This window comes from Neodiprion lecontei, chromosome 7, assembly GCF_021901455.1.
Source record: "Neodiprion lecontei isolate iyNeoLeco1 chromosome 7, iyNeoLeco1.1, whole genome shotgun sequence".
NCBI classification, from domain to species: Eukaryota; Metazoa; Arthropoda; class Insecta; order Hymenoptera; family Diprionidae; genus Neodiprion; species Neodiprion lecontei.
In genome coordinates this window covers 12,330,823-12,354,244 of record NC_060266.1, presented here as the reverse complement: position 1 = coordinate 12,354,244, position 23,422 = coordinate 12,330,823, and the positions used below count along the sequence as shown (strand labels likewise).

General features: G+C 44.3%; 3 protein-coding genes across 4 annotated transcripts in view; 1 reads left to right on the top strand and 2 right to left on the bottom strand.

Annotated features, from left to right (window-relative positions):
• Positions 1-23,422, bottom strand: part of LOC107217405 (regulating synaptic membrane exocytosis protein 1) — a 1,749,170-nt gene that overhangs the window by 1,498,251 nt on the left and 227,497 nt on the right. The gene's annotated exons all lie outside the window — the stretch shown is intronic.
• Positions 11,719-13,454, bottom strand: LOC124295521 (protein ALP1-like). Its single transcript, XM_046745893.1, has 2 exons — positions 13,075-13,454; positions 11,719-12,972 (listed from the first exon to the last, which is right to left on the bottom strand). The coding sequence occupies exon 2, from the start codon at positions 12,863-12,865 to the stop codon at positions 11,864-11,866; it is 1,002 nt and encodes a 333-aa protein (XP_046601849.1). The 5' UTR covers positions 12,866-12,972; positions 13,075-13,454; the 3' UTR covers positions 11,719-11,863.
• LOC107227716 lies at positions 17,472-18,080 on the top strand. Its single transcript, XM_015668933.1, has 2 exons — positions 17,472-17,525; positions 17,661-18,080. The coding sequence occupies exons 1-2, from the start codon at positions 17,472-17,474 to the stop codon at positions 18,078-18,080; spliced, it is 474 nt and encodes a 157-aa protein (XP_015524419.1).

Genomic DNA, 23,422 nt, shown 5'->3' with positions numbered 1-23,422 from the left:
GTGCAGCGCGTCGTCACCGGGAAGTTGGAGCTGGTACTGCGCGAGGAGGAAAATGTGAAGGTTAACCTCATATTATCGTGCAAATTCGAAAATGTCAAGCACAAAGAGATCTCCACCGAAGTTAAGAGTTTCAACACCTCCAATGTGGCGATTCTTCTCCCATCGAGCGATATAAATGGTTGGTTTACACGTGCACGGGGTGATCTGCTATCAGAGGTGGAAGATTTCGAGCAACGTGATTCCGGCTGAAGTATGATTGAGATCCTCAACATCGCTGTAAATATCAATCGCTACCAGCCACTCGCCGCATGGGCTTTAACATTCATCGAGCTGCCCCAAGACAATCAACTGAAGAGAGCGGTGGTGAACGTGAGGAACGAGGACGAAAGATGTCTTCTCTGGTCCGTCAGAGCAGCCCTCCACCCGGTCAAGATCAACACCGATAAGACTCACAACTATCGTTGGTATATTTCCGAGTTGGACTCTACAGGTATGAAATTCCCTGCTACTCTACATAATGTAAAAAAGCTTGATAGATTAAATAATTTGCGCAACAATGTATATGGTATAGAATCTCAAACTTTTTTGCATCATGCAAAATCAAATAAAAGCGTCATCGTGCCAATTCATTTGAGTAAAAATTTGCATAGCGTAAACATTGACACGATTCATCTTCTAATGGTTGAGAGTAATCCGGAAGACGATATGACTGGTGAGTTTGCACCGAGTTTCCACTTTGCTTGGATTAAAGATCTTTCCCGATTGATGAGCAAACAATTGTCTGACCATAATGGCCAGCTGTTGTTATGTGACAATTGTTTGTGCCACTTTAGCTTGGAACATGCCAACGACAATCATCGACAAGATTATATTATGCTGAATAGAGTACGCATGGAATTTCCCAAGTGTAAAGATTTAGTATTTTCCAATTTTCAAAACAAAGGCACCGTTCCATTTGTCATATACGCCGATCTCGAATGTATATTAATCCCTGAACCTGTAGATGAATTTGAAACTGGTAAGACCTGTGAAATTCAAAAGCATATCCCGCACAGTGTAGCGTACTATGTACATTGCGCGTACGATGAGACTTTATCGGAGTTTCACGGTAAACGCGGTGTCGATTGCATAAATTGGTTTGTGAAACAGCTTATGGATTTATTAATTCAAGTAAAGTCACGCATCAAAAACATGATTCCGATAAAGGCTCCTACCCAAGTGCAACGCAATCATTACATGCGCGCAAAGAATTGTTATATTTGTGAAAAACCGTTTACCCCTGAGGAGAAAAAGTGTTACGATCACTGTCACTTCACAGGTGAATATCGTGGTCATGCTCATAATCGGTGTAATTTGAATTTCAGAGAGTCGCACACAATTCCAATAGTTTTCCAAAATTTGTCTAGTCACGATTCTCACTTTTTAATAAAATCCCTCGCGTCAACTTTTCCCCGTAAAATTACACCGCTACCCATAAATGAGGAAAAGTATATATCCTTCACGAAACGCGTCGATGGAACAATGATGCACTTGAGATTCATCGATTCGTTTGGATTTATGGCTAGCAGCATCGATAAACTTTCCACACATTTGACCGATACCGATAAACGCATAACACGCAAATTTTATAATAACCCGACACAATTCAGTTTGATGACCCGCAAAGGCGTTTTTCCCTATGAATACGTCGATTGTTGGGGGAAACTCGATGAACCGCGATTACCTGCAAAGAAGCATTTCTACTCGTACCTCTGCGATGCAAATATTTTAGACACCGATTACGAGCACGCGAAAACTGTTTGGGACGAATTCCATTTAGAGTCATTGGGGGACAATTCAGATTTATATTTAAAGACCGATGCTCTTTTGCTTGCCGATATTTTCGAGAATTTCCGCGCTAGCTGCTTCAAAACATACGATTTAGATCCGTTGCGCTACTACACTGCACCGGGACTTGCTTTTGACGCGATGCTTAAGCATACCTATGTAAATTTGCAACTTTTAGACAACCCTGAAATAGTGTTATTTATTGAAAGAGCCATTCGAGGCGGCGTAGCACAATGTTCTAATCGACACGCTCGGGCCAATGATAGATTCATGGGAACAGATTTTGATCTAAACAAAGCGGAATCGTATCTTACGCATTTTGACGTGAATAACCTGTACGAAGCAGCTATGAGCGTGCATTTACCAATCGGTTCGTTCAAGTGGGAGTATCAGCAGATCGATATAACGAACCATCCGGACGATTCGCCGATCGGTTACTTTCTGGAGGTAGATTTGGACTACCCTGTAGAACTCCACGAGGATCACAAAGACTTACCTCTCTGTCCCGAACATTTTACTCCTCCAGGTAGTAAAAATGCCAGACTCGCGACCACCCTTCACCCCAAAACAAAGCATATATTGCAGTATAGAAATTTGAAACAGTGTTTGAGTTTAGGATTGAAAGTAACGAAAGTGCACAGAGTTTTAAGGTTCGCACAATCTACATGGCTTGAGCCTTACATCACGCTCAACACAGACATGCGTAGGCGGTCGAGGAATGAATTTGAGAAAAACTTTTATAAATTAATGAACAACGCGGTGTTCGGCAAGACTATGGAGAATGTGCGAAATCACAAAGATGTTCAATTGGTCACAAAATGGGAGGGAAGATGTGGTGCGAGAATGCTTATTGCCAGACCAAACTTTCACAGCTGCACCGTATTTGACACTGATATGGTTATCATTGAAATGAATCGTGTCAAAGTTCACTTCGCCAAACCTATTTACGTCGGCGCATCAATTCTAGATCTGTCAAAAATCTTTCTCTACGATTTCCACTATAATTATATTAAAACCAACTTCTCGAATGGACAAGCTAAATTGATGTATACCGACATAGACAGCCTTATTCATCAATTCAATGTGCCTAATATCTACGATATCATTAAACGTAATGTAGATACATTGTTTGATACCTCTGACTATCCGCCCGACAATGTGTATGGTATTCCCTTCGAAAACAAAAAACAACTAGGGCTAATGAAGGATGAAAATAATGGTAAAATTATGACAGAGTTTGTGGGACTGCGAGCAAAGTTGTACACATTTACTACGATAGGTGAGGATGGGGAAAAATATGACAGTGGCGTAAAAGTGAGTAAGCGCGCCAAGGGTGTAAAAAATTCATCGATAAATAGCATCACGTTTGATGATTATAAGCGCTGTCTGACAGCTTACCAAGAGTTGACTCTTCCACGGTGTTTAATACGCAGCAAAAAACATGAAGTAGGAACGATCGTACAAAAAAAATTGGCTCTGAGTTGGCAGGATGACAAGCGGCAATTGATACCTAGACAGACCGACACCGTACCTTGGGGGTTTGTCCCAGCCCCCCAATAGCTATAGGATGAACTGTAGACATAGAATTGATGTAAATATTTGATGTTTGACGCCTCGAACGATCCACCATCGGGCGGAAACGTTTCATGATCAATACGATATTTGATGGATTTGAAGTTTCAAAATGCGAATTCATATACTCCACAATTGTTTATTTATTTATTATCAATATATCAAGCAATTATCCATATTTATTCGTTTACCACAAGAAAAGTTTTCAGGAAATGAAAAAAAATTTTCAGAAAACGAAAAAAAGTTTTCAGAAAATAAAAAAAGTTGTCAGAAAACGAAAAAAAGTTTTCGGAAAATGAAAAAAAGTTCTCCAAAAAATAAAATGTGTATTAATCGTATGGCAAAATTGCATATTGTCATTATTATTATCATTATCATCATCATCATCATCATCATCATCAATTTTTATTTTCTTTTTTTCCCGAGGAGTTGCGGAATCCAAGGTACGGATTCGCGCCAGTCATACGGGCTAGCGCAGATGTGGGACTCCAGGGTGGCCTACCCACTAAACCGCCACCTCCTGTGCAACGCTCTCAGCCAGGAACTATGGTGATATCACTTCTAGCTGGGAGCTCTGTCGGTGTGTGTCTCGTCAGTCTGTCCGTCCGTCCGTCCCGTGCAGGCAGTCTGTCAGTTACGTTACGTCAGGCAGCCGTCCGCGTTCTTACGTCGTGTAATTGTCTCAGTCTCTGTCGCAGTTCTGTCCAACGGTCACATTCGAAGAACGTGTGTTCCGCGTCGTCTCGTTCGTGTCCGCAGTACGTACAGTTGGGCGACCGTACTCGGTTTAAGTTGTGTAGGTACCGTCTAAAATAGCCGTGGCCCGTCAGAAGCTGGGTGACGTAAAAATTCACATCCCCACACCCCCTCTGGATCCACGGTCTCAGGTCCTTAATGAGTCATCTCGTCCAGTTTCCCGTCGCTCCTTCCGTCCACCGTTGCTGCCACGTCTGTATCGTCGCGTCTCTTTCCGTCATTGCCGCGTCCCGTCGGGTCACGTCCGCGTCTCTTCCGTAGACCCTCTTGCGCTCGAACGCGAAAAGGTCTATGGGAATCACGCCTGCCACCACCAGAACGGCCTGTGCTGAGACCGTCCGATAGGAACAAGCGATCCTCAACGCGCTTCGTCTCTGTACCGTCGTCATTGCGTGACAGTACTTCTCAGTCTTCAGGGAGTCTGCCCAGATCTCCGCACCGTAGAGGAGGATCGACTTCACCGTCGACATCAAAAGTCTCCGTTTCCCTGGTCTTGGTCCGTTCGTGTTTGCCATCAGGCAACTAATGGATGCTATCCTTTCAGCCGCCTTCTGAGCCGTTCGTCGTATGTGAGGCCAGAATGTCATCTTCGTATCCAGGGTCACCCCCAGGTACTTGACTTCCCCACTGGTCTCAATCTCGTCCGTCCCGACCGTCATGCGTAATGTGGTCGGTACTCGTCTCCTGGTGAGAAGCACCAGTTCTGTCTTTTCCGTCGCGAGTTGCAGTCCGTGGTCAGTCATCCACCGTCCGACTCGTCTCATTGTCTGGTTCAGTGCGTATTGTGCCAGATCTGGAGTTCGCTCGACTATCACTGCCGCCATGTCGTGAGCGTACGCGACCAGGCGAACGCCGAGTGGGAGCTCCAGTCTGAGCAGGCTGTCATACATCCCGTTCCAAAAGTCAGGTCCTAGTATGGAACCTTGAGCAACCCCCGCGGTGATCTGTCGCGCCACTTGGCCTTCGGTCGTTTCGTACGTCAGTCGTCTGTTCCGAAGGTAGTCTTCAACAACCCGGAGCAAGTAAGGCGGGACCCTAAAGTCGCCTCTCAGCGACCCTAGGATATCCACCCACCTGGCCGAGTTGAAGGCGTTCTTAACGTCAAGTGTCACCAGCAGCGCGACGGGTCGCGCAGCGTGGCAATGTCTGTCTGTCGACCGGAAGGAGTCAACCACCTCTTGGATCGCTCTAATCGTTGATTGACCCCTCCGGAAGCTGAACTGCTGGTCAGAGAGGCCCCCGCCGTCCTGTATCGCGTCCGTAAGTCGTGGTCGCAGAAGCTGTTCGTACAGTTTCCCTGTCGTGTCCTGTAAGCTCAGCGGCCGGTAGGCCGACGGCGTGCTGGGGTCCCCCTAACCCTTTGGGATAAGGACCAACCTCGCCACCTTCCACCGGTCGCTGAATGTCCCTGTCGTAAGGCACGTGTTGTAGAGGTCGAGAAGTATCTCCGGCCTCAGGCTCGCCATCAGCCGAAGAATCTCCGCCGGTACCCCGTCCGGTCCTGGCGCCTTACCCCTCTTCATTGCTTTGGTCGCTCCGACGAGATCCTCGGCGGTGAAGACGAGGGGCGCCGCCGTCTCAACGTCGTTTGTCGCGTCCGTTGAGTTCTGGCGGGATCCGGGCCCCCAGCCTACCGGTCACAATCTTGTAACCGGCACCCCAGGGGTCGCGGTCCACCTCCTCGCAGAGCTTCTTCCAGCATCGCGTCTTGCTGTCTCTGATGGCGTACGTCAGTCGTTTCCGTTCAGTCTTGTACTCGGCCTGAAGGGTTATCCTCTCGGGTCTCCCTCCAGCCCTCGTAACCCGTCGTCGTTTTGCCAGGCAACTCTTCCGCAGCTCGGCTATCTCGTCCGTCCACCAGTATTGTGGTGGTCTGTTACGTCCGTACCGTCGTTTTGGCATTGTGCTGTCGCACAGCCGCGTCGTCAGTTTGGCCGTCTCGTCCGCCAGTCTTTCCGCCCTTTGCCGGCCAGTCAGCTCTGGGGGGACGTCGGTAGTTGGGGCGGGCGCTGCCGCCAGCTCCGCCGAGAACTTCAGTACGTCGAGTTTGTCCACGTTTCACCGCCGGGGGTGCCGTGTCCTCGTCCGTGTCGTCCTTGTCTCTCCTGCCACTTCGAAGGCGATGTACTGATGATCGCTCGCCGTGTAGCCCTCGAGCACCCGCCACCGCCCTATCCGTGGCAGAGTTCTGTCCGTCGTCATCGTTACGTCCGGGATGGAGTCTCCAAATCCCGGCCGTCTGTACGTTGGTACGTCTCCCGTGTTCGCCACTACTAGGTCCAGCCTTGCGGCCATCTCCAGCAGCAGCCGTCCGCGTCTGTTCGTTGCCGTCATGCCCCACTCGACCGCCCTCGCGTTGAGGTCCCCCGCGACCACGAGGTCCCCGGGCAGGTCCCTGAGTCCGTCCTCGAGGAGCCCAACCTTCGCCCGGAACTCCGCCGCAGCGCAGTTTGGGGTCAGGTAGACGCTGACGTAAGTGACAGCGCCCACCCTAGCCCAGACGTAGTCGTCCCCGACGCCACGAGCGGTTATCCGGGCTCGGGCAGCGCCCCTCACCCAGATAGCCGCTGTCTTGGTCTCGTTCGTAATCCAATCCTGCGTTTGTCGCACCCTGTACGGCTCGCACAGGATCAGAATGTCGGCGTCGTGTTCGTCTGCTATTTGTGGTAGTAGCATGTCTGCTGTCCTACTGCGGTTCAGGTTGCCCTGAACTATCCTGTCCGTCTTCCGGCCTGCTTCTTGCACTTCTCCAGCGCAACCCGGTACACCGCGCACCTCGGCCATCCTTGTCACCGTGCTGTGGATCAGTAATAATAGGTCCGTCAGGTCCATGTCGTCCGTGATTCGTGTCTTCGTGCCGATCGTGGATACAGCGGAAGCGCAACTCGCTCCGCTGCCCGTGATCGACACGCTGTCCGTCCTGTCTCGTCGTTGGTGTCCCAGTGTCGTCCTGTCCGCTGTTCCAGTTTTCGTGTCCGCTGTCTTTGTTGCCGTCGTTGTCACCTGGTCTTTGCACAATTTGCGGCCCTCAGAATCCGTGCCACTGCCATGGGCCACCGGGGCGTTCACCCGATCGGAACCCAGGGTGTATTTTCCCTGTGCTGGGGCTACTACCTGAGGTATAGCGTTGTTATTTTTGTGCACCTCCATAAACGTTCCTACGTGCTACGGGTCTCTCGGGGGCGCGACTCCCCGTACCGCGCCGGAACATAGCTCGGCCCCTGAGGTCGCCTCGGGGGCCTTCCGTCGGGCTTGTGCCGACTTCCGTCTCCTCCGACTTACTAGAAAACCCCGGGGTTGTCACTTCCCGAGCAGACCAAGTTCATACGCCCAATACGCCTCCTGAGGCCACCTCGTGGGCCATCCGTTGGGCCTGTGCCAACTTTAGTCCCCCTTGACTTACTCGATGTACGCGGGGTCGTCACGTCCCGAACGAGGGATTTAACCCCCCCCCCCCCCCCCCCCGTCACCCGCGGTAATTATTATTATTATTGTTTTTGTTGTTATTGTTGTTGTCGTCGTCGTCGTTGTCGTCGTCGTCGTCGTCGTCGTCGTCGTCGTCGTCGTCGTCGTCCTTGTCGTCGTCGTCGTCGTCGTCGTTGTTGTAGGACTTCATTAAATCATCCAAAATATTAATCCACTTGTACGATCCTTGGAGAGTAAACCGCTTACACATTTTATTTTTCAATGTTCGATTGAAACGTTCGCATATCGACGCCTTTGACTTGCTAACGGTCGAATACATGTTGATATTGAGATGCTTCACAAGGGCTTTGAATTAGCTGTTGTAAAATTCTTTGCCTCGATCAATGTGCAAATGTGTAGGTATACGACTCTGGATCAGTACAGATTTCATGGCAGAAGCAACATCTATCCAACTCTTGGACTTTATCGGTACCGCCCACGTGTACTTGGAAAATATATCGATGATTGTTAGTAGGTATTTGTATCCCTTGTTGCACGAGCTGTACGCGGTCATATCGACAAGATCAGCTTGCCAGGTCTCATCGAGTCCGCGTATATCTACGAATCGGCGCGGATAGTTGCGTCAAACCTGCCTGTGAAGTTCGGCAGCTATTGCAGTCTTCATTGTTCCCAACTCTTCACCTATCAATTTTCCGAATTGCCGTCCAACCACTCTGGTTCTTCAATTGATACTAATTCCCTGCTGGTCAGTCCCAACGTTGGTGTTGCCTGCTCCTCAATATGTTTGATGCAATTCAACGTATTTTCAAAGATTTTGTTATTTATGCGTAGCTGTTTCAACTCCTTGTTGTGATTATGCGCGAAACTCTCAAAATTTGATTGAAAGTATCCACAATATCCACAGCCATAGACTGTAAAGCAGTATTGAGAACTTTTAAGGAAACGGCGTCGGTGGAGTGCTGCGGATCAGCTATGTTACACAATCGTTCACGGTCTAAATCATACTGATTGTCGTTGGTGGTTTTGAATCCAACACCCGGAGGCCCTTGAATAAATTTTTTAACCCCACCACGCTCCAAGTGTCGCCCGAATATGTCTATGCTCATCACTTGACGGTCACTAAACAAATGATGATTTTATGTTTACACGCCGCCAATGAACGATTCCAGCCTCGCACGACTCCTCAATAATGAAGACTATTTCGTTTGAATGGCTGGTATTGCCTGCAGCCTGTGACGCCATAAGCAGCCGGAGACGATCTACAATTTCATTTGGATCATTCCAGTAGACGTAATCGACATCTTGCCCCTCCTTTCACGCAATCTCATAGTCGGGTAAGCCTTTACCTGATTTTTTCGGCGAGCCAACGTGTTCTGCGATGAAATTTCTATACTTTGCACTTTTTAAATCATCTCGAAGGCTTCCATCGGCTTAGTAACGTTTTTGATGCGCATTTGTCGTCGTTACAGTTTTTATATAATTATTCTTGTCCGCTTCATTTACAACCGGTGCATCGGGTGATGTTTTCAACAGTAATTCGAGGAATCCAGTTGTTCTCTCATAACTTTTATCCCCCACATTGACCAGATTAACAGTGAAATTGATCGGTGTATCGCCAATCATCATACCGCTTGTCAACTTTCGAACGACGTATGTGGTATCCAAATCCCTCTTTTTACTTGAGCTGAACATTTTGTCCGTTGTTTTCTTCACCAGTGTACTTGTAGTAGAAATTTCACTAAACTTCAGTGTTTCATCATTTGCATCCATGAAATTCCCCTAATCCATATCCTCATCCTCCTCATCATCATCATCATCATCCCCGGTACTTTCGTCATCTTTTTTTCCTTTATTTTTCATTGTCACATCCGGTAGTTCCGCTTTAATTTCACGTTTAATATGCTGCTGCTGCTGCAGCTTTGAAGTATTCACCAATTCTTGCAACGGCGTTATTAACGGCTTGAATACCTCTCCCATAACCTGTTCGGTCATGTCCTCGTCCAACTTGAGCATCTCATGCTTCCGCCGTATGACATCGGATGTTTTTGATATTTCACTCAATGTATCGCTATGCTCACGAATCTTGGCACTCCCCATGTTACCGGCTCGATTGTTGCAACGAAACTGTGGAAGTTTATGTTGGTTCATGCTTATAAAGCAGTCAAACCCCTTCCTATATCGCCCACCATTGATTTCGCTATCCTTGTCAATTACGGTGAAACTGTAATTGTCATCATTCCAGCATGCCGATCACAAGTCTTTAGATTGCTAATACGTCATGTCCGTGTTCACATGATCGTTGTAGATATGTTTCAGATTCATAATATCCTGCTGAAATAGCACCAATAAGTTTGCATTGTCACGCACTAGGTGTTTTGGAATGCGCGCGTACGTTTGACTTGGACAAAAGCTATCGATATCGCGATGCCTGCCCCTGCTGAAGTATGCTCTGATATTATCCTGCTTTTCACAAGCCACATCGTCGAAAATCATAACAGAGTTAGGGCGAGCATCTTCCGGCTTTACAACCTCATCGTTTTCGCGAAACGGGAAATAACCCACTTCCTGCACGGGTTCTAGTAACTTTTGCAAAAATTGATACTTTGGTTGGATGAGGGATTTCAAATAGATGTAGACATTTTCGAATCGCAATCCATTGCCGTGGGTGATGAGTGCGAGAAGAGCGTTAGTTTTACCACAATTGGATGGCCCGCAAAAAATTGCTCTCACGGTATTTAGCAGCAATTTTCCGTGTCGTTTTCCTATCTTCCTCTTACCACGTCAAACCATTTTATCGAAATTTGCGATAGGTACTTTATCGGGCTGATCTTGAAATCTCATGATGCTTCGTTAGCACGGCAACGAAAACTGAGATGACGGTATATAAATTCCGCCTTTTATAGAAGTCGTGTTAAGCCCGCTGCACACGGCGCTTGTTTTGCTGATAGATCGCATGCGGGGTACTAGGATGGCTGCTCTGCTGGGAGCGCTGCTAGAAAGTGGCGCCTCTGATGGCTCTGAAGCGTGGTCGCGTGCTGGATTTCGGTGATAGAACGTGTGCTATTTTTCGTGATGGTTTTCTTGCGCGTAGCAAAACACTATTTTTAAAAACCTGATAAAAAAACGATGAACGAGAAATTTTTATCTTCCACGTGTTCCTTTTCAAAATTCAAAAGTCGAAAAAAACACCCTATCGTTCCTCTATCTCTGTGGGAAAGTGAAACATTTTTTGACGAAAACGATAAACAAGAGAAAATTTTATTTTTTCCGTTCAAGTCAAATTTTCAGAATTTGTCGAATCGAAAAAAACACCCTATCGTGCCTTTGTCTCCGTAGAAAAGCAAAAAAAACTTTTAAGAAGCCTGAAGGGAATGATAAATGAGAGAAATTTCCATTTTTCATGTGTTCCTTAAATTTTCAATTTTCAAAAATCGACAAACAAACCAGAAAAAAATGATGAACGAAGGAAATTTTTGTTTTCCACGTTTTCCTTAAATTTTCAAAATTCAAAAATCGAAAAAAAACAATCATGACAATTTCTTCGATGTAAAATCTTGTTCGATCGAGGGAGAATAAATTCTGGTTAGAAAGTGACAGAAAAAGAGTACACCAACCTGTTTTGACATCACCGACAACCAAAAAATCTTGAGTTTCATTTTCTTTTATAAAAATTCTATTCCATAAGTCTCCTGTTTGTTTTTTCATTTCGTTATTTATGTTTAATATTTCACGTCATTCTTTATGTATAATTGTTAGCATTAAAAATTACTCCAATTGCTAAAATTAAGGTCAACGCGAAGCGGCAAGATCGATGAAGGAACAAAAATTAACTACAGTTCACAGTTCTCAGGAACTATGGATTTTTCTCGGTCGAACTTTTCTCTCTGACACCAGCTTCGATAATCGTTGAGAAAAAGTCGTAAAAAAATATAATCGTTCCCTTTGTCGCTTGCACTTTGAACGACACTCTGGCCATTCACACTCTCCGGAATTTCTCGAAATTTCCCAGAAGTCCTCGGCGAATATCCAAAAACTCGAGAATCTGTGTAATTTTGGAGGGATTCTTTTTTCAATTGTCGATGCTGCTTAGTCAAAGAGATATTTTCAAAAGTTTTTCGTACACAAACAAAATTCGAATAATATAAAACCAGTAATGGCATTTATTTATTTCTGTATAAACATTGTACAAATACTGTCAAATACAAATACAAGCCGCAGCCGCAGTGCTAGTAAATAAATTAATAAATGAATAAATACTATGAACTTGCTCGTAGAGCAGTGACTAATAGTTACCTCGTTCAATAGCGGTATATTGAAATGGCACTATGCCTGTAGTATTAAAGTATGCACAAAATTTATCTCGTATCTCTAGAGCTTCGTTACTGCTTCGGTTATTTCTCAGATATAGGGAGGCATTCTGCCCTTCGGATAATTGTACTGCATTACAATTACTATCAACGCGGGTTGAGATTCTGTAATTATGCGGTACGTACCATTGACTGGAATCATTGTTAGATTTATTGATTGAATAATTATGTAAAAGCACACACGCGTAAGTTATTCTCTCTACTTTTTGAACGGAGAGAGATATCGTAGAAAGTAAAACGCGCCATCTGTTTGCCAGTATGCCAAAAGCGTTTTCAACAGTTCTGCGAGCACGGCTCAATCTGTAGTTGAATATTCTTTTGTCAAGCGTCAAGTTTCTATTCGGATACGGCTTTAACAAATTAGGTTTCAAGGCAAATGCGTCGTCACCGACAATCACGTACGGTAATTTGTAACAAAAGCCTGGAATTTCACATGGAGCAGGTAAGTTCAACGTTCCATCGCTCATCTCAGTCCATAATGGGCTCTCACGCAAAACAGCAGAATCGTGCATACGTCCATTTCTTCCGACGTCAACGAACAAAAATCTGTATTCAGCATCGACAAGACCCAGAAGCACAATGCTGTCTTTTCCCTTATAATTACGGTAAATCGATCCGTCACTTCGAGGGGGACGAAAATTGATGTGTTTCCCATCCAGCGCACCGATGCAATGAGGAAAATTCCATAAAGTATCGAATTTGTGAGCGATAACCTGCCATTCCTCCGGCGATGATGGGAAATTCCATACTTTTGAGTCGAGTACTTCTACTATTGCTCTTAAAGTTTCGTCAATCACTTTTGAAATTGTGTTTGCGGCTATGCGAGTGGAGTAGCTCAAATCTTTAAAGGTATTACCCGTTGCTAAATATCGAAGAGTCACAGTGAGTCTGTCCCTCGGTGATATAGCTTGACGCATAACGGTATCCTGTTTTTTTTATGGCCGGAGTCAGAAGTGTCAACAATTCATTCCAGTCATCTTCCATCATTCGAGTATAATTGGTGAAACTGGCTGGATCTTCAGGGCTAAACAAAAATTTAGTATAAATATGCATTGAAAAGTCAAGTATCAAATTGAAAATCCAGAAAAGTAATAATAAATAAAATGAAAATCATATGGTTACATACCCGAGCTCACGAAATACCATATTTAGAACATTCTGTCCTCTATCCCGCCGTAACAGCCACTCGCGACTCCACAATTTACGTTTTCGTTGTTTCAGTAAATGTCTACGTTTAAAAGCAGTTGCTACAGCTGACACGATAATTGCTTTCCTACGTCGAATTATTTCAGCCGCAATAGTTTGTTGCACTCGAGCGTCCATGGTACTGTTGAGGTTAGAAACGCTGGGACTACGTATTCGCCTATACTTTCTCTCTAGGCTCCCTGCACGCCAGCACGCCTAGCGACAAGCATCGTGTGAAGCCAACCCAACGAGGGCGCCATCGTTGCACCCAGCGCCACAGCCAACTTCGAACCCAGCGGTAAAATCTAGCAAGCAATCCAGCAGCAAAACAAGCGTCGTGTGCGGGGGGCTTTAGTTGTTGCCCGACTATGAGGATGTGCACTCGGAAAAAACGCGGTGGTGGTTTGTTAAATAAAATCATCAGTCATCTCCCAGTTGAATTGCATGTGCCAAGGTATCAGTACTGCGGACCTGGAAAGAAATTGGCCAAGAGGTTGGCTGGTGGAGATTTGGGGATCAATCCGCTCGATGCCGCGTGTAAAACCACGACATTGCATACGCAAAGAATCGCGATATCGCAGCGAGAAATCTTGCCGACAAAGCGCTCGCTGAGAAGGCGTGGAATCGCGTCTTGGCCAAGGACGCTAGTGTGGGTGAAAAGGCTGTAGCCTGGGGAGTCACCAACACCATGAAAGCTAAATCTAAACTCGGAATGGGCTTAGCTGCAAAGCGGTTGAAACTTGGAGTGGCTGCGAAGAAGAAATCTGGAACTGGCGGGAAGAGTAAACAGCGGAAGAGAACTGTGAATCTTAAATCCATCACCACAGCAGCAAAGGTCGCCATGCGATCGGGTTATAAAGCTGTCGAGTCGGCGTTGGCGGGTGCTCGTGCGGCTGCGCGTGGGACTGGGAAGAATATTCGTATGCCTCGTGTTATACCTGTGCCTGATAAAATTGGCGGCATCATGCCGTTTCTCATTCCAATTCTGACCGGTCTAAGCGCTACTGGGGCTCTTGCGGGTGGTGCTGCGGGTATAGCTAAAGCTGTCAACGAAGCTAGTGTCAACAAACATCAGTTGAACGAGGCCAAACGGCCGAATGCAACAATGGAGGCGATTGCTTTGGGCAAGGGATTATACCTGCGACCCTACCGCAGCGAAATGGGCCTGTACTTACTCCTGGCAAAAAACTAATAAAGCTACCACACCGAGCTCTGACCAACATTGATTTACGCAACTATGCTAAAAATATAAAAATTTCGCATTTTCGCGGTGTTTTGATGCGGAATGATCTGCCGAAATCAGGACCAAAAGTGCGAGAATCCGCAATTATTAATTTTCACGATGAAAACGGTCCAGGGACACATTGAGTTGCATGCAAGAAGAATGGTGACCATTTCGTGTATGTCGATAGTTTTGGTGATTTGAAACCGCCTGAGAACTTAATGAGGTATCTCGGTGTTGGTAGCGTTGAATACAATCATAAGAGGTATCAAGAATATGATACTGTGATTTGCCACCAGTTGGGTCTCAAATTTCTCAGCGAACAACTATAAAAAGACAGGTGTTACAAGAGCAGCATTAGTCATGCCGGAATCGTTGGTACCGTAACACTGTCAGGCACATCCTCCGTGCTGGAGGCTCAATATTTCCCTTCAATCGAGTCATCACCAGAGAAGAACTATGTTCTCGGACTCGTCGAGTTCCTGACATTCAATTCAATACCCAATATTTATGAGAGGTGTAATAAATTTTACCTGCAACGAGCGGAAAACAGCAGAGAGAGCATCGCGATACCCACGGGAAGCTATGAAATTGAGGATATTGAAAATTTTCTGCATAAGGAGCTACCCTCCGACATCACCCTCAGTCTGACAGCTAACAACAACGAGCTGAACAGTGAAGTCACATGCAATCATGTGGTAGACTTCAAGCCCAAAGATTGGATAGGCCGATTATTGGAATTTAAGGCGGTTGAGCTATCACGAAACGTTACTTATAAATCTGAATTACCCGTAGCCATACTGAAGGTTAATACTTTACGCCTTGAGTGTAGCATAACCACAGGGGCGTACGTAAACGGGCATCGAGCTCACACGATTCACAAATTTTTCCCAACCGTTCCATCGGGATATGAGATTGTCGAAGTGCCTACCAACGTCATTTACCTGTCAATCGCCGTACAGTCGATACATCATTTACAGCTGAGAATAGCCGATCAAGCCGAAGAGCTGATTAATTTTCGCGGCAAAACGATTACTGTACGTTTACACGTGAAGTCACTGAAATAATGGGAATTGTGTTTGAGACGAAAAAGTTGGGCAAAAGTTACAAAAGTCAAACGTCATGGCCAAAAATCATCAGTCGCCCGACACCTCTGACAACGTTCACACCGTCTACGAGACTGACACCTCTGAACGTTCGGTTTCTCCAGAGCCTGGGTCTTCGATTACGTGGAAATTTTGGAAAATAAGAATTCGTGTTCGCTGCATCCTGTGTGTATTACCATGAAAGAAATAATAAGAATACACAAACCTGTAGTATTCGACGAATCGATCGCGCACTCTGAGATTCATGCTCATCAGCCGTTTGCATCATCCACCTTTCAGAACAACGATGAAATTCATATTGTTGTTCAACATCAAGACTTGTGTCTACTGCCCAGTAAAAGCTCTCTGCACATCTATGGAAAAATCACAGAGGATGATGGTGTGACTGCGGTGACGGTTACGAAATTGATTAATATGGCCGTTTGTCATTTGTTTGAGGAAGTTCGCTACGAGTTGAAGGGTGTAGAGATTGATCGGAATAAAAATTTCAGCATCACCAGCACTATGAAGGGTTACGTATCCTTGACTCCAGGCCAGCAATATAGTCTGGAGAATACCGGGTGGTTGAGTGGGGATAAGGAATTAACCGATGCCGCTGGAAATTACGATGTTGTTTCACCGTAAAGTTATGTGCTAGGCTTCGCCGAAGATTATCGTCGAGTCCTCGTCAATGCTAAACATGAGTTAATTCTCACACGTTCCAACACTGATTTGAATGCCGTGAATCAGAGCTCGGCGACGGAAAACTTCAAAATCACCCTGAATAAATTTGAGTGGTTGTTGCCCTAAATTAAACTGGCAGATAAACCGAAAATCCAGCTACTCAACTACATCGCCAAGGATCCGGCCATATCCATGAGTTTTCGTTTTTGGGAAACGTACGTGTATCCGATGCTCCCGTCAACAACGCGGCATGTATGGGCAGTCAAGACATCGACACGGCTTGAGAAGCCGAGATATATCGTTTTAGCATTTTAAACTGCAAGGAAAAAGGAACCGCGGAAAAATGCCAGCGAATCAGATCATTTTTGGATCAGAGACGTAAAACTCTTTCTCAACTCTCAGTGTTATCCCTACGGAAATTCAAATCTTGAGATATCCAATAATCAATACTTTGTGATATGTGTGTTCGGTTTCAAACGACCTACGACAACACAGAAGCTGAGCCTTTGCTATCGAAGCGTGAATTTATAAACCAAGCTCCCCTTTTCGTCATCGATTGCTCCAAGCAGAACGAAACATTGAAAAGTGGACCTGTGGACATTTGATCGGAATTTAACTATAGCATTACGTTCCCATCACACACTTCTGCCTACTGCATGATGTTACATGATCGCATTGTTGAATATAATCTGATCAGTGGTACTGTTACAAAATTGGTATAAGTCAATTTTGGAATAATAATATGTTTAATTAATATGGATATTGAAAATAATATGTATAATTTTACTCGTCAAAATTTAGAATAAGATAATTCAGAATAGAATGAGAAAACTAAATGTAATTTATGGTAAATAAAAAAAATTGTCAAAAGCATTCAAAACGCCATTTTAAATTTTTCTTCAGGGGTCTTTTCCTGGAATTTTTTCAATAGATCTAGCGGGTTTTCACCCCATCCGATTTATGTGCGGCTTTCCGGCGCCAAACAAGTCTCGACAGGAATTATTGTGTGTGTGTGTGTGTGTGTCAAATCCTATGAAAATTGCCATCTTGCGGCAAACCGCGAAAATGATCAACGGGGGGTGGGGGTAATGCCGCGGATTTGGGGGGGGGGGGGGTAGCGCCGCGCATTTGGTGGGCGGGGGGGGGGGGGGGGTGCTAGGGGGAGCTTGGAGGGGCGGCGCTGCGGATTTTGGGGGGGGGAGCTAGGGGGAAGCGCCGCGGATTTGGGGGGGGGTAGTTACTGGGGAGCTAGGGAGGGGGGCTAGGGGGGAGCTAGGGGGGAGCTAGAGGGGAGTGCCGCCATCTTTCGAACTCTCATATATACACTACTGCGAATTCAGAGCTATCATGAAACAGTACAATATCGACATGTATTCTCCGTTCAGTAATTTAAAGGCCTTGGTATGCGAGCGCTCCAATTGAACTCTAATAAATGAAATGTGGAAGCAATTTACTGTCCGAGATTCTCACAATTGGATTGACATTTTGCATGATTTGATTGAATCCTACAATAACTCCAAACATCGTACGATTCAGATTAAGCCAGCGAATGTTACCATCATCAACGAAAAACAGTTGTGTGAACGCGTTTACAAGCTGCAACAAGTCAAATGCGTTAATCGGAAGCGAAATTTCAAAGTTGGTGACCTCGTTCGAATCAGTAAATATAAGAATTTATTCGAGAAAGGCTATTCACTGAATTGGGCAACGGAAATATTCACCGTGAACGAGGTGAAAAATACCAAACCTACAACTTACAAACATGTCGATTATCAAGATAAATCCATCGAAGGAGGCTTGTACGAGGAGGAACTAAATAAAGTGAAATACCACGATGGTGAAAAAAGTGGTTATGTGTTGGAAAAAGTATTACGCCAACGTGGAAATCAACCGTGTTTGAAGTGGTTGGGATTTGATAGTTCACACAATAGTTGGATAGATGAGACCAATTTGTAAAACAATTATATTTATCAACAGTGAAATATATACATAAACCATACAAAACGCATTTTATTCTGTATTTATCCCTCAAATTATTTTGGATTGGTAATCAATAATACTTCATACCGTCATTAGGGATTATATATCGCATTTAGAAAAGATAGCTCTTTCCCGAACGTGTTGTAAGGTCTACTACAGCTAATCATGCCTGGTTACTAGTATATCAAGGTCGGTTCTGGATACAAACACCTCTTCTACCGACCAAGCCGCCTATCCGCGTATCCCAGATGCAAACCCTTGAAGGTAACCTCACGCTCGTAAGATAAAACATGCATTGCCGACCGCTCGTCAGTAAGAAAATTTCCCGACTGACCTTGATCGTTGGTAAAAAATCCTCCAAATGATCATGGTCGTCGGTGAAACATCCTCCAAATACCCATGATCGTTGGTCAAAAATGCCTGAAATTGCCCGTTGTGGGATAAATTGTGCTGTTTGTCGGTGAAGAAAATCATTCTCATCGAGCGGGATCAATAATTGCATTACCGGGCGCACTCCGTGAATCCTCAGGCGTTCGAACGGACCCCGTGGATCCTCGAACGTTCGACTGAGAATCCTGGCATGTGTCAGGTTTTGAGAGCTTCCAGAAGGTTCGAAAAGATTCTCCGGCGATCGAGAGGTTTCGAGAGTGGAGGTACGACGTTGGAAAGCACATGCAACGGCCTGGAATGAATCGACTGTGTTTCGACTGAACGGTGAGCGGCCTGCCGACAACGGATTGCGGTGCGACGTTGAATTCTGGAAGGTTCTGAAATTTGTATGCGGTTGCTTCAACCCTGAACGAATGTAGGCTAACAAACAATGAATCAAAGACACATCATTTCGGTAGCTTCTAGGAGTTTTTCAAGAATTCTGTGTGCCTGGTGAAAAGAATACAGCTATAAAAGTCTAAATTTCAGGCCAGAAAGATAGTCTTGCATCTTCAGCTATCATAAAGAAAAATTCAAACAAAGTAGAATCAAGAAAGCGAATCGATCTGTTCTTAAAAAATATTCACGACTTGAAAACCGTTATCAACCAGAAGTCAGGACTCAACCACGTGACAGAAAAGTTCGCAAATCTAAATTTATTAAGAAACACGTAACTGCTAAACATTTAAAAGAAATGGATTTCACAAAACTCAACAAAGGTGCAAGCATGGAAGAATTTCTGCCGACGAAGAAATTGACAGAGCTGGAAATTTTCAAAATCTACAGAGTCACCAACATTCGACGAGGTCAAACAAGGTTTGGGCAGCGTGTCGTAACAGACCTGAACAACGAATTCAGCGTATTCTTACCGGCACGCATTGTGCGACTGCTGAATGAGGACGAGACCCAATATCAGAAATTGGTGCTGACGATGGAGGAGGAGCGATTGCTCTTGCAGTATCTGGGCGGTCAGTACGGTCAAATTGAATTCGAAGATGCGTCGACCCTCGCCTAATTTGTACACCGTACCCGGACAACGTGTGCAGCATCTCCTTCTTACCAGCATGGACCGTGCGACTACTGAACGTGATCAAGAACCAATTTCAAAAACTTAACAAAAAAACTTTCGAAGAAGTTTCCAATTATTCTACGTTTTATAACCTTCAAGAGAATCGTATGAATTTTATCACAAAGCTTCTATTTTTCTGCTGTACTCATCATATGTATATACATTAACTGTGTATAGATATACTGCTACCACGTTGGATGCTGTTGTTTACAGCTCACTGAAACATGTAATAATTTTGGAAATTTAAGATATGATGTATCACACACAAAAGTATTTATCAAATTTGATCTAAAAGTTGTGAAATGATACCTTAGAAACGTAAGACATGTATGTATCACAAAAGTTTCAAGGTTTATGAAGTCAAAAAAAAGCAAAAAAATAGAAAAAAAAAAATAATCAAAGAAACCAATTAATCGGACTCGTTTTAAAAGTCATGAAATTCATTGTATATTACTCTTCATCTTACACTTTCTGGAATAACCTAGTGCCATTTCCCTCTCTTACCAAGCGGGCTGACACACCCGCTTGGTGAATAAATATATCGTTCCGGCTCCCATCCCCGTAGGCTGTGATCGCAAGTTGAATCGCTGTAACTAACAAGTCTCGGGGCAAGTAGTGGGCCCATTCTCGCGGCACATGCATATTGAATAAAATGAATACGTACTCCATTTTCTGAAAAAAAAAGTTATTACATGCCTGAAGTCTTGATTATTGATCACAGAATGTTATAAAAAAAAATATTCCTGTACAACTCACCGATCGAAATCACGATGTATTTGAAATGTTTTTTAAATGTTTTTTTCTTAAAAATAACCTGAAAAAAACGCACACACGTTAAATTATTTCTATTCACTGAAGTAAAATCAAAAGATGTTGTACACTCAAGGTAAAAAAACTGTATAAGTGCACTGATTTCCATCACCCACCTTGACAGTTGAAATTTCAACTGTTGATGAATTTATCAGACGTACGGAGCACCCCACCCTTTTCACAGCTTCTTCATATGTTTTAGGTTCACGATTAAACTAATACCAAATCATAAAGTGGTCGACACTTGCCGGTTACGTTTGCATGATATAACCTTCTCACTCCGTCCTATTGCACTAGTGCGCAGACCTCGAAATCGTGAAACTGACACCGTGGTACAAAGTAAAACATCCCCGTAACGTTCTCGGTGAACGATATCTACTAAGCCTATCACAGTTCCATGTATAACTCTAGCGATTAGTTCACTCTCACAGCTCTCTCTCGTACATGAGGCGTGCGAAACTTCTTCGCCAAGTTCCAAGAACTGCCTTGCCATCTTCCACGCTCTGCAGGTTCGTTCGAGTAATATCTTGAAATTTTTTCGCCGAAGAATATTGCATACGGTTGTTCACGAATTTTCGGCAATGTGTGAGTCACGTCGTTGTTGACCCATAAAAGGGACCGTCTCAGCGTTGAGCGGTCATTCTAGAGCAAGCTTTGCAACTTTATCTTTGTCAAGTGCGTGATCGAAGAAGAAGAAACATGGATTCCGGAAAGTGTTTGAAATTAATACAAATCATGGAAACGGCGTTCAAGATTTTATCTGAAAAATCGTCACCGGCAGAGAATGCAAAATGGATACGATTCGGAACCCAAAATACCAGGCTTTTGAATAAAATCTTACGCAACAACGCCTCAACGATTGGGGAAAATACAAGAATTTTGACTACAATTGGAATTCTGAAATCGTTGACAGCCAAATTTCAACAATTTCAAGGAGTGCATGACCGATTACGAAACCGACGAACGAGCGATCGAGTACCGTGGGAAGATTTGGAGACAGCTTTCGAGAGTCGAATTAGAACGGAAGCCATTATCAATCCGCGGCACAAAGATTTGAACAGGTTTTCGGCAGATGCGAAACACCTCGTCATTGCAAGACTGAAGAAAATGCTACAAAAAGTGGGAAGTTTGAAAGCAAACTGTGTCTTGTGTTGTAAATTCAATATAATAAAAAACGCCGAACTTGTTGAAGAAATGAAATATTTCGATACCGGAAACCAGATCATCCTCCAGCCAGCTGATATACACAGGTGGTTCGAAGAGAACGTGAAGCAAAGAGTGTTGGCCAAGGTGGAAGATTTTCAAAAGAAAGACTCTGGTTGGTCGCTGACCGAAATAATCAATTTGACTGTGAATCTGAACAAGTACGTGCCACTACGAGGCGGTGTGTTCACATACACACCACTACCCAAAGATATTCAAGATAAGAAGGCTGTCGTCAACATCCGCAACAGCGACTCATATTACTTTCTATGGTCGGTCACCGCAGCCCCCTTTCCAGCCAACAAAAATCCCAGCGTAGTTACTTCATATCCACATTTCAGCTCAGTGCTACAATACGACGGTTTGCATTTTCCAATGTCTTCCGATCGGATTCCAAAATTTGAGAAACTTAACGGTCTTCCAATTAACGTTTATGATATAGATTGTATTGAAAAACATAAGCGCAGTGAAATTGTACCCATTTATTTAAGCCGAAACAAGTCTGATAAACCTACAATCCATCTTTTAGTAATCGAGTCTGAAAACGACGACGACGATGATGGTATGGAAAATATTGAAAAGAATGTAACACATCATTTTGCATGCATTCGGAATTTATCGCGGTTGACAAGTTCCCAAATTTCTAAACGTGATGGTCGTACTTGGTTGTGCGATAGGTGTGTATCACACTTTCAATCTGAATCCGGTGTTTGTTCAAGCACAATGGAGATTGCATGAATTTGATTGAAACCAAAGTTATCTTACCAGCAGATGAAGACAAGATTCTCAAATTTGAAAATTTTCAACACAAAGAAACCGTCCCGTTCTGCGTTTACGCAGATCTAGAATGTTTACTGCAGCCCACACATGAAAGTTTTGGGGAAAATAGAACAATTTATCAGCAGCATTCTCCGTACAGTATAGCTTACTATCTACCTTGTGCGTTTAAAGTTTCGCTTTCAAAATTCAGAATTATTCGCGGAGAAACTTGCATCCAATGGTTTGTGAATGAGTTAAAGGAATTGGCACATTCGTTAAAGGGACTGTTGACTGTCGTTACCATGAAAGCACTAAATTTCAATCAGATCAACGAATTTGATTTATCGACGATCCGTTATATTTGCAAAAACCCGTTTACACCCACAGACGTGAAACATCGTGATCACTGTCATTTCACGGAAAAGTACCGTGGTGCTGCTCACCGCAGCTGTAATCTAAATTACCAAAATTCGCACACTATCCCAGTGATCTTCCATAATCTGTCGGGTTATGATTCGCATTTTCTGATCAAAGCCCTGGCAACGTCATTCGAAGTTACTCTTAAACTTTTACCTGTTAATAAAGAAAAGTAAATTTTCTTCACTTAACTCGTTAAGGGAACGGATGTAACGTTCCGTCTCATAGATTCGTACCGTTTCATACCTAGCAGCCTCGATAAATTATCATCGTTTCTGGACGATTGTCAAAAAACAATAACACGAAAATTCTGCAGTAGTGTGAACAAGTTTCGGTTATTGACGAGGAAAGGTGTCTTCCCGTACGAATACATAGGCAGTTGAGAGAAGCTCGAGGAGCAACATTCACCAGCCAAAGAACAGTACTATTCAAAATTGAATGACCGGAATATATCAGACGACGATTACGCACACGCGTGCGACGTATAACGAACTTTCAATGTTACAACTTTGGGAGAGTATTCGAAGTTGTATTGACAGACGGACGTGTTTCTACTAGCCGACGTATTTCAAAATTTTTGACAGAATTGTTGGACGCCGTACAAACTAGACCCATTACATGACTACACAGT